The sequence below is a fragment of the Salvelinus alpinus genome, chromosome 8, assembly GCF_045679555.1.
Source record: "Salvelinus alpinus chromosome 8, SLU_Salpinus.1, whole genome shotgun sequence".
NCBI classification, from domain to species: domain Eukaryota; kingdom Metazoa; phylum Chordata; class Actinopteri; order Salmoniformes; family Salmonidae; genus Salvelinus; species Salvelinus alpinus.
The window spans coordinates 72,957,486-72,974,100 of record NC_092093.1 but is presented as its reverse complement, the minus strand read 5'-3'; the positions used below and the strand labels follow the sequence as shown (position 1 = coordinate 72,974,100).

Here is a 16,615-nt window from a genome sequence, read left to right as displayed (position 1 = left end):
AGTATAACATCTATTTATGTAATCACAAATTTAGTAACTGAAACCAAGGATGGTCAATTTGACTGTTAGATTACAATCAACAGACCCCCTGCCTTCAATCCACATATGACCTCCTGCTTGTCTCCCATCTTGGATTAAGGATTTGAAACCAAGATTGAAAATGTATCCATTGGATTAGATTAAGACACCCCTCGAATCTACCACTCCCAGCACAATGTTGGATTTAAGTTGTCTAGGACCAGCCATAATTACCGTGACATCCTGCACTATGTACCAAAATGCATAGCAGGAGCTGGGAAGAGATAATCTTTGCCTTAAAGCTAGAATCCTTAATTGTGAAAATTCCACATCCGTTTGGGATATTCCAATAATAAAGAAGTTACTGCAAACAACAAAGACAGTTTTTTCCCTCTGACATCTTTGCATGCTCGACAGAACAGCAGAATGGGTACTGAAAGGTTTTTTCACCACGCTGCCGGATGCTCCTCTCCTCTGCTTCGTCAACAAAACAAAAACTATAACAAAGGCGCTGGGGCAAACAGTGGAGCTGTTTCCCCAAATGCAGATTCGATCTTTAGCTCTAAATACACCTGAGAAGTGGAGTCTGCTAGCCAAACAGTGGCTAGCGGTCATATAATTGAGTGGGATGTTGTTTGTCTGTTATTGTTACTGATGTTAGTGTTTTACTGCATACAGCACATTGTGTGTCAGGATCCATCTTAACTTTGTGCTCAAGTCCTGATATGTTTGCTCCGATTAATTGGCCTTGTTTAGCCTCTATGGGCCTGAACCTTCAGGGCACGCTTGCATGAGAGAGGACCCATGCTGTGCAGAACTCATAACTGGTTATTGTCAGGCAGATCTGAAGACTGGAGAGACTGGTGAGAGAACTGGGAGCTGTCTTTACCCATCATACTCAGTGTTGCAGTTACGTGAAACAAGGGGGAGCCTTGTTTGATGTGGACCTAAACAAAACGTGAACAGACTGACCGTGAAGCGTGGCTGGGACGAACCGTGCAGCGTCGTACCAAGATCTCTCCCTCCCCCAAAAAACAAATGAGGACTTGGTTTTAGTAGAAAGGAGGGAGGATGGGAGGGAAGGAGGGGGTACACGAGATGGGATAGAGTGAGGGAACCGCCAAAGCTTAGAGCCCAACTTTTAACAATAAACCCATCTCCCGTCTGAACCTCCTCTTCTGGGCGGGAACAATACCTCCCTGGAGCAAATATCAAGTGTTCTCCCAGGAGCCATTGTTGTGACAGAATCTGTTTAGCACAAGGAGCCCTACATTTACATAATTCATCATGGATGGTGAATGGAGACTGGTTCTTGGGCCTCTTTGAAATTCGCAAGCGGCCTTTTGGCATGAAGATGTTCCCCTGGTCCTTCTAGTGAGGCTGACACATGTTATAATCACCATCTTCCCTCCTCCACCCAGCCCAGAGAGAGAGAGACAAGCCCAAATAGAAAAGCCATGGACATGTTGTTACCATTGATCCTGTCTGCTCCAATCATTCACCCTACAATGACGATATTGAGTTGGACAACGGGTGCTTTGAACTCGCAACGCAAACACCCTTGTTTTTCCAAAACGAATACCATTACAGATGCCTGGAGGGGAATCAAAGATTCCTTTGAAACAGTTAATTACATCTCTGCGTAATAAGATTATTTTATTTGACGAATAATTTTGCTTTCATGTTTTGGAGGACAAATTAATTTGTCCACAGGCCCTGCCCAAGTATGTGCACTAGTTCAGTCTAGAGACTTCTCTCTCCACGCAATATTGTCTGCGTTCCAAAGGGCACCTTAGTCCCTATATAGTGCACTACTTTTGGCCAAAACCCTATATGCCCTGGTCAAATGTAGTGCACTATGTAGGGAAAGGGGTACCATTTGGGATGCAGGCATAGAGAGTGAGAGATCGTCCCATTCCAAGTCTTCCGTTCGAACGCCATTCATGCAGGATTAGGATGCTAGCGAAGCTAAACAAAGTCCTCTTGTCCTCGATGCTAGGTTAAAGTTTGCTTCCATTCTACCTACTGACAGGTGTGCTGAAGAGCCTGTTCAGTTCGGCCATTTTGAGGCCTGTAAAGCCTCCAGCTTCTTGGGCTGATGGAGCTACCCAGTCCATGCTAAATAGGGCTGCAGCGCTGAGTGGGCCACTAGTCTCAGTCTCAGCTGTCTGGCTAATACCAGCCGATCTTGGCCGCCAGCGAGAGGTTGCACTGTGGGGGATTTTCAGTCTCTCTTAAATAAAGCATAGTTGGAATGCCAGGCTTCAGAGTGGCTCACAAACAGGAGTTGGGGGGGGATCAGGAGAAAAAGGTTGACTGTCTTCCCTCAGTGTGACGGACAGGCAGCTCAGTGCAGAAATGAAAAGGAGGAAAAGCTAATTCTTGACTCCACGCTAAGCAGTTCATTGATATGCAAAGGACCGGGGAAAGGGATAGAGGGATCTCCAAGGGTAAACATAGTTGTTGGCTGGAAGAAGGAGATTTTGGGAATATTTTCATGAGAATTCATTCACTCTTGGACTTGGAGTAGTTTAAAAAGCCCACGATAGATAGCTTTAATCTGGAGCCAATATCTATCACTCACAGGAGTTTTGATTTCAGAATGTGTTTTCTTTTATTATATCCCAACATTTTCAGCAGATAGCAAAGTAAACCAAGTCCTACCTTTATGTAATGAGTTTACGTAGGGAATTCCAATAATATTGAAGTAGTTAATTTGCCTGTTTCTTCATAAAGTTGAAAAGAGCTGTTTATGTCAATGCAACATGACATTAGCTTCACGTTAGCTTCACGTTAGCTTCACGTTAGCTTCACGTTCGCTTTACGTGGCTTGGTGTAAGATCATCATGTTGCTTTTACCTATCGAAACTTCCTGTCAGATCTGTGGACAGTGAAAGGCTAAGGAAAGGGCTCAGAGCTCTAATGGACCAACGAGTTGTTTCAGAGAATCAGCTGCCAGGCAGCTAGACAGCTTATTAAGTTGGCTAAACACACTTCACCATTCCATCATGTCATCTCAACATGCCATGCAAAATATTCTCTGTCAATGACACAAAAAGGCACTGACCTCAAATTCCCAGCCTTCCTTAGTTCATTGAGTGAACTGACTTTTTCTGCATAGTGTTTTCTCATGCTAATGCCTAATGTAATGGCTAACCTGTGTGACTGGGGCAGGGCCTGCAGAGTAGAGTGAGTGGTCGGGTGGGGAATATAAAGGAGCCCAGACCTAGACGGAAGGGAAGGTGCTGTGTGTGTGTATGGGGGAAGACTTTCTCTTTTAAACGGTTCCTCTTTGTGTGCAGTCATGGGAAAGAGCGTTTGAAAGGTGAAGCACCAGGGGAGGCACTGGCAGGACAGGGGAAAAATAGGGGAAGTCTGGGAAGGCCAATATTCTGTCCTTTAACAGTGCCGTGTAATCCGCTAATCCGGTGTGGAGTGGCCCAACCGCCGGTGGTCCGACTCCGGGGTGCAGGGGTGAACCGTGCTGACCGCGGCCACAGGAAGTGTAGGAGGGAGAGTGGAGGGTGGGAAAGGCCTTGCCTCATTCCTAACCTGGGTTCAAATACTTTTGATTTATTTTTATTAATTTGGTAATTTTCTTGTTGGGAGGCACAATACACAAATTCATGTAATTCATGTCATTCATGTAATTTAATTGCTCGCATCCACCCGTGGGCTGGCACTCAAACAGATTTTTTTTTTTTTTAAGTACACAAATACAAAGCATTGATCCCCATGATCATACCACAGAGCAAAAAGTCATAATACATGTGATATTTAAAGGATGGAGAAAGAGAAGAAGTGAGCCTCCAACCTCCCTCTCCATTCCCCCAACCCCACTCATCCAACATGTCTCCATCCAAACATGTTTTCCACCCCTTCGTACTCCCCTTGCTTGTCAGTCCCCCCCATCTCCACATACCACCCCTTCCCCATGGGCCTGAAAACCCAAAAAGTTTTTTAAAAAGATGAAAGTAGGTACATATACTGAATATATATGCATTACCAGTCAAAAGTTTGGACACATCTACTCATTCAAGGGTTTTTCTTTATTTTTAAAAACTCTTTTCTACATTGTATAACAATAGTGAGGACATCACAGCTATGAAATAACACATATGGAATCATGTAATACTAGTAACCAAAAACGGTGGGAACCACACATGCAGAGATCATCCGTTCACCTATTCTGCATCTCACAAAGACACAGCAGTTGCAACCAAAAATCTCAAATTTGGACTCATCAGACCAAAGGACAGATTTCCACCGGTCTAATGTCCATTGCTTGTGTTTCTTGGCTCAAGCAAGTCTTTTCTTCTTATTTGTGTCCTTTAGTAGTGGTTTCATTGCAGCAATTCGACCATGAAAGCCTGATTCACGCAGTCTCATCTGAACAGTTGATGTTGAGATGTGTCTGTTACTTGAACTCTGTGAAGCATTTATTTGGGCTGCAATTTCTGAGGCTGGTAACTCTAATGAACTTATCCTCTGCAGCAGTGGTAACTATGGGTCTTCCTTTCCAGTGGCGGTCCTCATGAGAGACAGTTTCATCATAGTACTTGATGGTTTCTGTGAATGCACTTGAAGAAACTTTCAAAGTTCTTGAAATTTTCCAGATTGTCTGACCTTCGTGTCTTAAAGTAATGATGGACTGTCGTTTCTCTTTGTTTATTTGAGCTGTTCTTGCCATAATATGGACTTGGTCATTTACCAAATAGGGTTATCTTTTGTGTACCAAACCTACCTTGTCACAACGCAACTGATTGGCTCAAACACATTAAGAAGGAAAGAAATTCCACAAATTAATTTTTAGCAAGGCACACCTGTTAATTGGAATGCATTCCAGGTGACTACTTCATGAAGCTGGTTGAGAGAATGCCAAGAGTGTACAAAGCTGTCATCAAGGAAAAGGGTGGCTACTTTGAAGATTTCAAATATAAAATATATTTTGATTTGTTAACCTTTTTTTGGTTACTACATGATTCCATATGTGTTATTTCATAGTTTTGATGTCTTCACTATATTCTACAATGTTGAAAATAGTACAAATAAAGAAAAACCCTTGAATGAGTAGGTGTGTCCAAACTTTTTACTGGTACTGTAAAAACTAAACAGTATATCCTTTTTTTGTATGGTTGTGCTTTATAGATTGTTTATTTGTTTGTGCTGGGCTTCAGCTGAGATTATTCTTTACAGAGTCAAATGTGTTCTCCAGGCCTCAATTGTTCCTTGACTAGCGCCAATCATTCTCACTGTCAATCATTCTAATGTTATAACTGTATCCACTGGCAAATTGGGAAAGAGTGAGGTGATTGCAGTGCTGCCTGCCAGCAGTAATTGTTTCAGATTTTTTGACAGATTCAAGGAGCTATCATCATTAAGTAATATAGTAGATGCAAAGGATTGAGTATTTACATTCATGCACTTTGTAACTTTGTAACTGTGTCCCAGAAGCATTTAACTGCTGGGCATTTCCTCGTCATGTGAGGGAATGTGCCTACCTAATTTTGGAGACACCAGTTGAGAGTTGGGGACAATTTCATCGTAAAACGGTTCCTTGGTGTTAAATACGGTCTCTAAACCAACTTTAAATGTATAAATTGATGGTTCGGATTACGGGATGCCAATGTCATATTTTGGAATTATTCCATTGGTTTGATTGCGCCAGGCAAGCTCAGTTAAGTGCAGATACTTAACAAATACTATTTGAAACCAGGATTTGTCTGCCTCACACTACTCTGGCCACTAGACTGATCCACCTGCTGGGGTGCCTCTTATAAAAAGCTTACAGTGTCTGTTAAAAGTTAAGCAGGCCTGTTATTTTCTGCCCTTTAAAGTTTGGACACAATAGTTGATTTTGTTTATTAGGAGGAGCCTGCCTGTTAGTTACCGTTCACAAAGTTACTGCCGTGGAACGTCCTACACAGCGAGCCTTGGCTTTTAAATCACCGTGAGTTTTAGCAGCTTTTGGCAATGTGCTCAGCTACACTTTGGTGTAGGTCTAACATATAAAGTTTAGCAGACATTTTATAATGTAAGTGTAAAATATGTTGTTGTTTTTTTCTGTGAGAGTCACTCAAAAGTATAGGGATGACTCCATCTTGAAAAATGGAGATGATAAGTCATGCATTGATCAGTCCTCTAAAGCTCTCTTAAGTCCTACTGCCAGTAGACTATAACTGATTACGGTAATGCACTTCTTTCTTTGACAACCCTCCTACCTAAGCCCTCCTACATAAAGCCCTCCTACCAAAGCCCTCCCAAAGCCCTCCTACCAAAGCCCTCCTACCAAATCCCTCCTACATAAAGCCCTCCTACCAAAGCCCTCCTACATAAAGCCCTCATACCAAAGCCCTCCTACCAAAGCCCACCTACATAAAGCCCTCCTACCAAAGCCCTCCTACATAAAGACCTCCTACCAAAGACCTCCTACATAAAGCCCTCCTACCAAAGCCCTCCTACCAAAGCCCTCCTACCAAAGCCCTCCTACCAAAGCCCTCCTACCAAAGCCCTCCTACACAAAGCCCTCCTACACAAAGCCCTCCTACCAAAGCCCTCCTACCAAAGCCCTCCTACACAAAGCCCTTCTACATAAAGCCCTTCTACATAAAGCCCTCCTACCAAAGCCCTCCTACCAAAGCTCTCCTACCAAAGCCCTCCTACACAAAGCCCTCCTACATAAAGCCCTCCTACCAAAGCCCTCCTACACAAAGCCCTCCTACATAAAGCCCTCTACATAAAGCCCTCCTACCAAAGCCCTCCTACATAAAGCCCTCCTACCAAAGCCCTCCTACATAAAGCCCTCCTACCAAAGCCCTCCTACCAAAGCCCTCCTACATAAAGCCCTCCTACCAAAGCCCTCCTACCAAAGCCCTCCTACCAAAGCCCTCCTACATAAAGCCCTCCTACACAAAGCCCTCCTACCAAAGCCCTCCTACCAAAGCCCTCCTACCAAAGCCCTCCTACATAAAGCCCTCCTACCAAAGCCTTCCTACCAAAGCCCTCCTACCAAAGCCCTCCTACCAAAGCCCTCCTACATAAAGCCCTCCTACCAAAGCCCTCCTACATAAAGCCCTCCTACCAAAGCCCTCCTACATAAAGCCCTCCTACCAAAGCCCTCCTACTAAAGCCCTCCTACATAAAGCCCTCCTACCAAAGCCCTTGCTGATTATTTGAAGGGGGAAGTAAGTCACAAGAATGTCCAGCTGTAGGTTGACTCAATGGGACACATTGCGATTGGTCGTGTGATTGACGTTAGTCATGGCTAACACGGGGTGTCCAGACCCAGCACCGTATTTAGCCCAGCTAGTGCTAACTATCCCGAAGCTATGTTAGCCTATGAGCTCCTTGTGTTTAATCGGGCCCCCTCTGAACCCAGTTGTGACGTGTTTAGTGATTTCACACTTGCTTTGTACCGTGACGCCCCTTCTGTCTTCTCAAATGTTTTGAAGCATAAATAATATGTTGCTCCCATGATTTTCTATGCATGACTGAACATATCTAGCGTCACAGGAAAAGGAATTTTGCCATGTCATTTTGGATGGATCCAACCATTAGAGGCCATTGACAGTTAGGTGTTACAAGAGAGGATCATGACATGATGACATTCGTGCTAAGGCTCATGAAAATCTGTTTTTTTTGTTGTTGCTGAAAATATTTCCTTCTGCCACTCCATGGATAAATAGTATTTTTTCGAAAGCAATAAGGCACCAGACAGATATACCATTGGATAAGAGGGTGTGACATTTTAACATATCAAATTAGATATTTTTTATTCTTTCAAAAGACAAGGGTGTCCCTGGTCTATGAGAAGTTACTATTTCAGTTGCGTCACCATTATATTGAGGAATCTGTTATGTGGAGCCTAGTGGATGGTAGATCCATACATAGGATCACTCAGGCCTTTTGAGCGATATGACCTCTGTTGGCGAAAGAAATGCCTATTTGAATGCCTAACTCATTAGATAGCTGCCTATAGAGTCGGAGGGGCTTTGAATGTTTTCGTATTGAGGTGTCATCTCGATGGTGAATGATCCAACAATGTTTTTATTATGGATCCCCCCATCACCCCTTGCGCTCGCCCCACTTCCTAACAAGAGACACAGCCAGGCTGGAATGCAGTGGTTTCCATGACGCTAATGAAGTAAAAATGTGGCGATGTGGTTCTGGCAAGCCCTCTCCTCTCGCTCCCTTGGCCTCTTCATTGGAATGGGAGACTGATCCCTATAGCTTCTATTCCCAACAGAGCGTTCCCGGGAATGTCTCTCTCTGTTCTCCCATAACCTGGCTAAGCTTGGATGTGGGTTTAAAGGGGCATGTTTGGGACAAAACCCAGGGGAGGGTACCACCACCGACCAAACAACCTCGCTTCCTCCCACCCGACCCTCCCTCCCCCCCTCCTTACCCCAGCACCCCTCCTCCTCCCCCTCTTTCCTCCTGTGAAAAGTGAAAAGCCTGGCGTTGTGATTTATTGTTCCAAAAAATGCTTCATGTGGCAGGCAGGCCCTCAAGCAGACAGGCCCCACTGTTTGCAAATGGCCTCTGAGACAAAAGGAAAGCTTTTCCCACTCAAACAGACTCTTCTCAGCAAACTGATGGTTTTCCTGCATTGTGAAATAAATGCTCCTTTCCTGGCAGCTAGCATACTATTAAGTTGTTTTTCCTTTTACCAAATCTCATAATTGTTTTGCTCTAAAACTTTTGCACAGTAAGTAAAACAAAGCGACTCTTCCAGTTCCCAGTACTCTGAGTGGGGTTGTTTTCATGGTGAAACTGTCCCTCTCATCCATTGTGAAATAAGTCTCCCAGGCCTGTGGCTGCAACAGACAGGGGTCTACACTCGTTATGCTGGGGAGAAGTGTGGATAGCTGGAGGGCCCTGGTGGGAACAGGGTTCTGTCCCATTGTGCTCCTCTAACAGGGAGGCACAGGGTTAAACCACCAGCCTCTGTACATCATCCTGTGTCCTGCTGGGCCAGTGGACTAAACGTAATGTCCTTCTAGTAGCTCCATACAGGATGGCCTGGATGTAAAGACCAAGCAACAGCCATTACGAGGCGCCCGCCATCCTGCACCTGCAGAAGGAAGAGCCTCTGTCTCATGGGGCATTCAGGCTTTTTAATCTGCACCACCTCCAGACCTTGGAGGATTCTGTTACTCTGTGTCTATGTGAATGGGCCATAATGTACTGTATGTGTTGACAGACGGTTCAGGCCATTGTGTGGACATTGTCATTCAAAGTGTATTGTCTTTAAATAGGGGTTTAATCTAACCCCTAGCCAATAAAGACCTGGAGGTTTGTGGTGGCTGGAAACCCTGACCCACCCAATGATGTACAGTAAATAAACCCCTGATTGCTGATGCTATTTATTGGCAAATGAGAGGCTTTGAAGCCACTGATTAGCCATATTGGCACTTCCCCAGAAGAAGCAGTCCTTCTAAGGAATGTTAAATGTATTAAATTAAATGTATTTAAGTGTTGTGTTGTTGTAGTGGGGACAGTAACATTAAAAAAATGTGACTTTAAGGAAAATGTATTTTTATTTATTTATTTATTTTTTAAATTATTTGTAAGTTTAGCTCATATAATATAACTTAAAAGTATGCATTAAGGTGTGTGTAATATAATAAACGTGGCAAAATCAAAGACGTAGACATTAATAAATGCATTTATATAGCTTCCAAAATCTTTTTTTACAATGGTAGTTCAGTCAGTCATGTAGTATATATATACATCATTGGACACACCTGATCATTGTGTGCTGGCTGGGTTTTCAGTCTTTCCCAATCTAATGGGTGAGGACGCACTCACACACTAGCTTGGGAAAGACGGTACTGCAGGTCTGTGAAGCAAATGTCCTTCATGGCAAAATAACACAGACAGAAAGAGAGAGACATAGAGAGGAGCGGGAGACAAACAAGTGATAGAGACAGAGAGAGAGACAGAGAGAGAGGGAGAGAGAGAGAGAGAGAGAGAGGGAGAGAGAGAGAGAGAGAGAGAGAGAGAGACAGAGAGAGACAGAGAGAGAGACAGAGAGAGAGAGAGAGAGAGAGACAGAGAGAGAGAGAGAGAGAGAGAGAGAGAGACAGACAGACAGACAGAGAGAGAGAGAGACAGAGCGACAGAGAGAGAGAGAGAGAGAGAGACAGACTGGTGAGCAGCTGCACTGTGCTGAATGTGCTCCTTCGAGGGGAACACCCCAGCAGAGTAGGAAGTTGGGATTTTATGAATCACTCAGCTACATTCTTTTTGCATGACATTTTTGTTTCATTATGATCTTGTCCCAACATACCCACATCAAACCAAATAGTCTTTATTAAACCTGTAGACATACAGAACAACATCTTAATCTCTATAGACAGAGATAAATTTGATCTGTTTAGGAAGTACCCCCACCTTACATCCACTCCCTAATGCAGTTACAGCCTGCTGGATAATGGGGCTCGGTGTTGTGCATTATGGGGGCCAGAGGCACACTGCGAGGCTCTTCCTCGCAGGAGCCAGGCTGAAACATTTATTTTATTTTATCTTTATTTAACAAGGCAAGCCACTTAAGAACAAATTCTTATTTACAATGACGGTCTACCCCAGCCAAACCCTAATCCGGAAGACACTGGGCCAATTGTGTGCCGCCCTATGGTATTCCCAATCACGGCCGGTTGTGATACATCCTGGAATCGAACCAGGGTCTGTAGTGACACCTCTAGCACTAAGATGCAGTGTCTTAGGCCGCTGTGCCACTCGGGAGCCCAAAACATGGCAGAAGCCAGGCTGAAATCAGGCTGAAACATGGCAGGAGCCAGGCAATAAATGGCAGGAGCCAGGCTGAAACATGGCAGAACCAGGCTGAAGCATGGCAGAAGCCAGGCTGAAACATGGCAGGGCTGAAACATAGCAGGAGCCAGGCTGAAACATGGCAGAAGCCAGGCTGAAACAAAATGAAGAGAAAGCACCAGGTTCTCCAGACACAGGAAGTAGCTGTAGTTTGACATCCAAAGAAGATGGATGGAGGCGGTTGCCATGAAACTGGGTATGGTTACCATGGAGCTGGGGAAGACTCCAGACATCCTGTAGAGAGACTGTTGGCAGAGCAGAGATGCTGCTGGGAGTTTTACAGTATACAATCAGTTGGTTTTGTAGAATCTGTTGAATCTGTTACTGTTGATCCAATGAAGGGTTCTGTTCTCTCTCGTATTCGGTCTGATGTTTATTGACATCATCCAATAAAGAACATTGATCTAGGGTTGGTTCACTTGTTGTTTTGACTTAATGATGAGGTCACTTGTTGGGCTAGTGGATGTTGTTGACTTGTGACTGGTAGTCCTTATAAAGTCGTCACTTCATGCTGTTAGATGTAGCTAGTGGTTGTGACAGTAACTTGTTCCCTGTGGTTCTATTATGAAGCAGTTGCATGTTGACATTTACTGTTGGTCCATATGAAGCAGTCCGACAGTCACCTACTGGTCAGCTGGCTGTATTTCCTGGTTGGAGGACAGCTGGCATTGTCATGGCGATGGCAGCCACATCCACCCAGAAACATTAGTTCCACCGCCGGCCCTTTTTGTCCCGCTCCAAAAAAGAGGGGGAATGAATAAAAGAAAAAAGGGGAGACGGCTAAAGTCTCCCTGATCCCCTTTTCCATACGCGGGGTAATCCAGGGGCGACCGTCAGCACAAATGTGGCTTTGACAGGCCTGCGAGTGTGTGTGTGTTTTGACTCTGACCCTCTCTGTGGCTCTCAGTTTCACTGGGCTCTGGGAAAAACAGTCCTCGGTTGATACTGCGAGGCTTTGTCAGTGGTGGCACTGCCACACTCACTCGCCTGCGGTGGTGGATCAAAAATTCAAGGGAGTCGTAAAAGCATCTGGAGACTGTTAGATTAGTAATTTCTGTCCTCCCATTCAGCTGCTTTCTGATGAGCTCACCCTCTAACTATGTGGTGTATACATTAACAAGCTGGTTGAATACTAAAGTGCTCTTGATCTTACCATCTGTAGTGCCAGGCCGCACTGTAATTACTGAAGCATAAGTAATGGTCAGTTTTATTATGGATGTGTAAACACTACAGATAAATACTACACTAATTACAGGAAGACCACTACAGGTCATGTTTAGTTATGCATTAGTTATCAGGTAGTCACATTTACCGTCACACCTGAGTTCGCTAAGGCCTCTTTCTCTCAATGGTTAACACCTAGTATTAGATCCACATGTCTGACTAATGTGAATCAACACCTAGTTGGAATTGCTTGACTGGTGTCTCCTCTTTATATTGAAATATATAACTCAGAAATCCTTATCATACATTGTAAACACTTACTGTACACTGAGTGTACAAAACATTAAGAACACCTGCTTTCTCCATGACATAGACTGACCAGGTGAATCCAGGTGAAAGCTATGATCCCTTATTGAGGTCACCTGTTAAATCCACTTCAATCAGTGTATTTTTAAGCCTTGAGACAATTGATACATGGATAGTGTATGTGTACTGTTCACAGGGTGAATGGGCAAGACCAAAGATTCAAGTGCCTTTGAACGGGATATGGTAGTAGGTGCCAGGCACACCAATTTGTGTCAGGAAAGGCAACGCTGCTGGGTTTTTCATGCTCAACAGATGCCCATGTGCATCAAGAATGGTCGAACACCCAAAGGACATCCAGCCAACTTGACACAACTGTGGGAAGCATTGGAGTCAACATGGGCCAGCGTCCCTGTGCAACGCTTTCGACACCTTGTAGAGTCCATGCCCCGACGAATTGAGTCTGTTCTGAGTGGGACTCACTTACATCTTAAAGAGATGGTTCTCTTTACAGTTGTGTCTTTGTGTCTTTCCCTCCAGATAAAATGTGCCTTATACAGTATATGAATTTGAACAAACACTGTAGCCATTGTGTTACTGAGATGGTTCCCTAACAATCTTGTCTTTGTGTCTGTTTGTCCTCCAGAGCACCAGGACTGTCTTCACCAGGTAGTCCATGAGCGTCTGGGGGAGCTGCTGCGCGTGTTGAAGGCCGTCATCAGCAAACACCAGACCCTCAACTCTGTGGACATCCTCAGTGCTGCAGGCACCGTCATCGCACAGGTCAAAGGTGAGCAGCACTCCCTAGAGCATAGAGACATGTCTCAAACACACCCTGACTCTCTGTCTCCTTCTCTCCCTGTCTCCCTGCCTCCCTGTCTCCCTGCCACCCTGTCTCCCTGACTCCTTGTCTTCCTGCCTCCCTGTCTCCCTGCCTCCGTGTCTCACTGACTCCTTGTCTTCCTGTCTCCCTGCCTCCTTGTCTTCCTGACTCCTTGCCTCCCTGTCTCCCAACCTAATGGCTCACAGTCCTTGCCTCCCTACCGTACCTCCCCCAGGCCTCATTTGGCTGGATTAGGTCTGGAAGAAGGTTTGTGCTTAAGCATTACAGGGCCAGCATGTTTGTCTGTTTAGCAAAATTAGAAGATGTATTTGCAGCAAGCTTTTGAGGATGAATTCACTCTAAATATCAGAACTTCGCTCAAATAACACACACAGCATGTATTCAAACCCCTGACTGAAAAATACAGAACATGTATTATTTGAATGTTTAAATCTGAATTCCTATTAAATCCAGTGGTAGGAGGGAGAGGAGTGTGTTTGACTCAAAGACTGAAGTCTTTGTGCTTTGTGTTGCTGTCCTGAGGGAATAGGGCTCAGGAATCCCATTTATCTTCTCTCCTCGAGATTATGATCAGCCATGGAGGGCAATTCTTCACTTGGCCCCCGCACAAGAATCTCTGAGTAGAGTATACCTCTGCTCAATTGGAATGGCCCTGGTTTGACAGCATACTTTTGGCAATGCTCTATGTTAACGAAGTATGGTGACACACTGACCTGGAACAAAAGCTGGGGAGGTGTTTGTGTGTGTGTGTGGTAGTGATGTAAATACCTATCCTTCCTTCCGCTCTAAATGCATTCTACCAAATGCATAAAAAGTGATTGAACCAAAGTCGATTCCAAGTATTGGCTTACACTACGGTATGCAGCCTGGGTGCATTTCAAGCAGAACTGAAGGAAGCTATTGTATAGTGGCTTGGACAGAGACAGAGACAGAGTGAGTGTTAGTGCTGGCTGCTGTCGATCTGCATGCTCTACTGTGACAGTTGGAAAGACTTCACATAGAGTCCTGTGGCTAGCTAGCCAATAGTCATGTGATGCTGCTAATGGCTAATCTGGTTTCAAGGCTGTGGGGCTTTCTCTTGGGAGCAGTTTAATATTAACAGTGCTTTGTGTATATAGGAACAGAACAGCAGTATCACTGCTGAATCAAAATGCCATGTGCTTAAGGTACAAGCCCCAGTACACTCCCAATAAACGAACATGTTGTCCCTTCATTCTTAATTCCATACCTCATCCTAATAACCTTTCTCACCACTAGAGGGCCAGAATATGTGTCCTCTGTACTAGACCCTCACACAATGAGGCTCAACAGGCTATACACATACTCATTGGCATCCTTCCTTATTTGGCCACATTAGTCACTTCACACACACCTGACCTGGTCCCCATGTAATGTGAGACTGAAGTAATCAATTCAGATAGATTCAAATAAGAGAAAGTGGAATATCCAGGCGTGCGGCTGTGCTGAGACCCTGTGCCTAGGGGGAGATAACAGGGGTCTGTATCTCTCTCTCTGTGTGTGTGTGTGTGTGTGTGTGTGTGTGTGTGTGTGTGTGTGTGTGTGTGTGTGTGTGTGTGTGTGTGTGTGTGTGTGTGTGTGTGTGTGTGTGTGTGTGTGTGTGTGTGTGTGTGGGTGTGAGTGGGTGAGTGGGTGTGTGCGTAGGTGGGTGTGTGCATGTTTGTGTGTATGTCTCTGCTCGCCATACTGGCTCAGTGGATCAGGAACAGGCCCCATTCGCTCATGCCTGGTCTAATTCATGCTCTCATAGTGGGGCTATGACTTTCACAGCACTGGTCTCTGTCCAGCGAGAGGAGACAAACACCAGGAGGAAAGAGAGAGGGAGAGAAAAGGGTATCTATCTATCTCAAGATAAGCAAGATATTAAGCCAATTAGCTAAGCCAAGGTATCTGAGAAGGACACCAAAATGATATGTGATGAACACCATGACTTGACACCTGTCACATGAAACCTGTCATTTCCTGAATGAAGAGATGTGGTTGTTTCCCCTCCCTACATTGGTACAGTATATGGTTGCAAAGTTCCTGTAACTTTCCCAAAATGTTGGATCCCAGAATCAAGAATCCCAGAATGACTCGCCTGGTTCACCTACTTCTCAGACAGAGTTCAGTGTGTCAAATCGGAAGGCCTGTTGTCCGGACCTCTGGCAGTCTCTATGGGGGTGCCACAGGGTTCAATTCTCAGGCCGACTCTTTTCTCTGTATAAATCAATGATGTCGCTTTTGCTGCTGGTGATTCTCTGATCCACCTCTATGCAGACGACACCATTCTGTATACCACTGGCCCTTCTTTAGACACTGTGTTAACTAACCTCGAGACGAGGTATAATGCCATACAACTCTCCTTCCGTGCCCCCCAACTGCTATTAAATGCAAGTAAAACTAAATGCATGCTCTTCAACCGATCACTACCAGAACCTGCCCGCTCGTCCAGCGTCTCTACTCTGGACGGTTCTGACTTAGCATATGTGGACATCTACAAATACCTAGGTGTCTGGTTAGACTGTAAACTCTCCTTCCAGACTCACATTAAGCATCTCCAATCCAAAATTAAATCCAGAATCGGCTTCCTATTTCGCAACAAAGCATCCTTCACTCATACCCCCCAAACATAAAACTGACTATCCTACCGATCCTTGACTTCGGCGATGTCATTTACAAAATAGCCTCCAACACTCTACTCAGCAAACTGGATGCAGTCTATCACAGTGCCATCCGTTTTGTCACCAAAGCCCCATATACTACCCACCACTGCGACCTGTACACTCTCGTTGGCTGGCCCTCGCTTCATACTCGTCGCCAAACCCACTGGTTCCAGGTCATCTACAAGACCCTGCTAGGTAAAGTCCCCCCTTATCTCAGCTCGCTGGTCACCATAGCAGCACCTACCTGTAGCACGCGCTCCAGCAGGTATATCTCTCTAGTCACCCCCAAAACCAATTCTTCCTTTGGACGCCTCTCCTTCCAGTTCTCTGCTGCCAATGACTGGAACGAACTACAAAAATCTCTGAAACTGGAAACACCTATCTCCCTCACTAGCTTTAAGCACCAGCTGTCAGAGCAGCTCATAGATTACTGCACCTGTACATAACCCATCTACAATTTAGCCCAAACAACTACCTCTTTACCTACTGTATTTATTTATTAATTTATTTTGCTCCTTTGCACCCCATTATTTCTGTCTCTACTTTGCACTTTCTTCCACTGCAAACCAACCATTCCAGTGTTTTTTAGTTTTTATTTTACTTGCTGTGTTGTACTCACTTCGCCTCCATGGCCTTTTTATATTTTATTTATTTATACATATATTTGTTTGCCTTCACCTCCCTTATCTCACCTCACTTGCTCACATTGTATATAGACTTATTTTTTTCACTGTATTATTGACTATATGTTTGTTTTACTCCATGTGTAACTATGTGTTGTTGTATGTGT

At 44.7% G+C, this 16,615-nt stretch overlaps 1 protein-coding gene across 2 annotated transcripts in view; it reads left to right on the top strand.

Annotated features, from left to right (window-relative positions):
• The window catches only part of arhgap29a (Rho GTPase activating protein 29a), a 79,151-nt gene that overhangs the window by 20,545 nt on the left and 41,991 nt on the right, over nucleotides 1-16,615 (top strand). For both annotated transcript variants that reach the window (XM_071414995.1, XM_071414994.1), the window contains exon 3: nucleotides 12,965-13,108. In XM_071414995.1, the coding sequence (XP_071271096.1) occupies nucleotides 12,965-13,108 (144 nt within the window). The remainder of the gene's footprint in view (nucleotides 1-12,964; nucleotides 13,109-16,615) is intronic.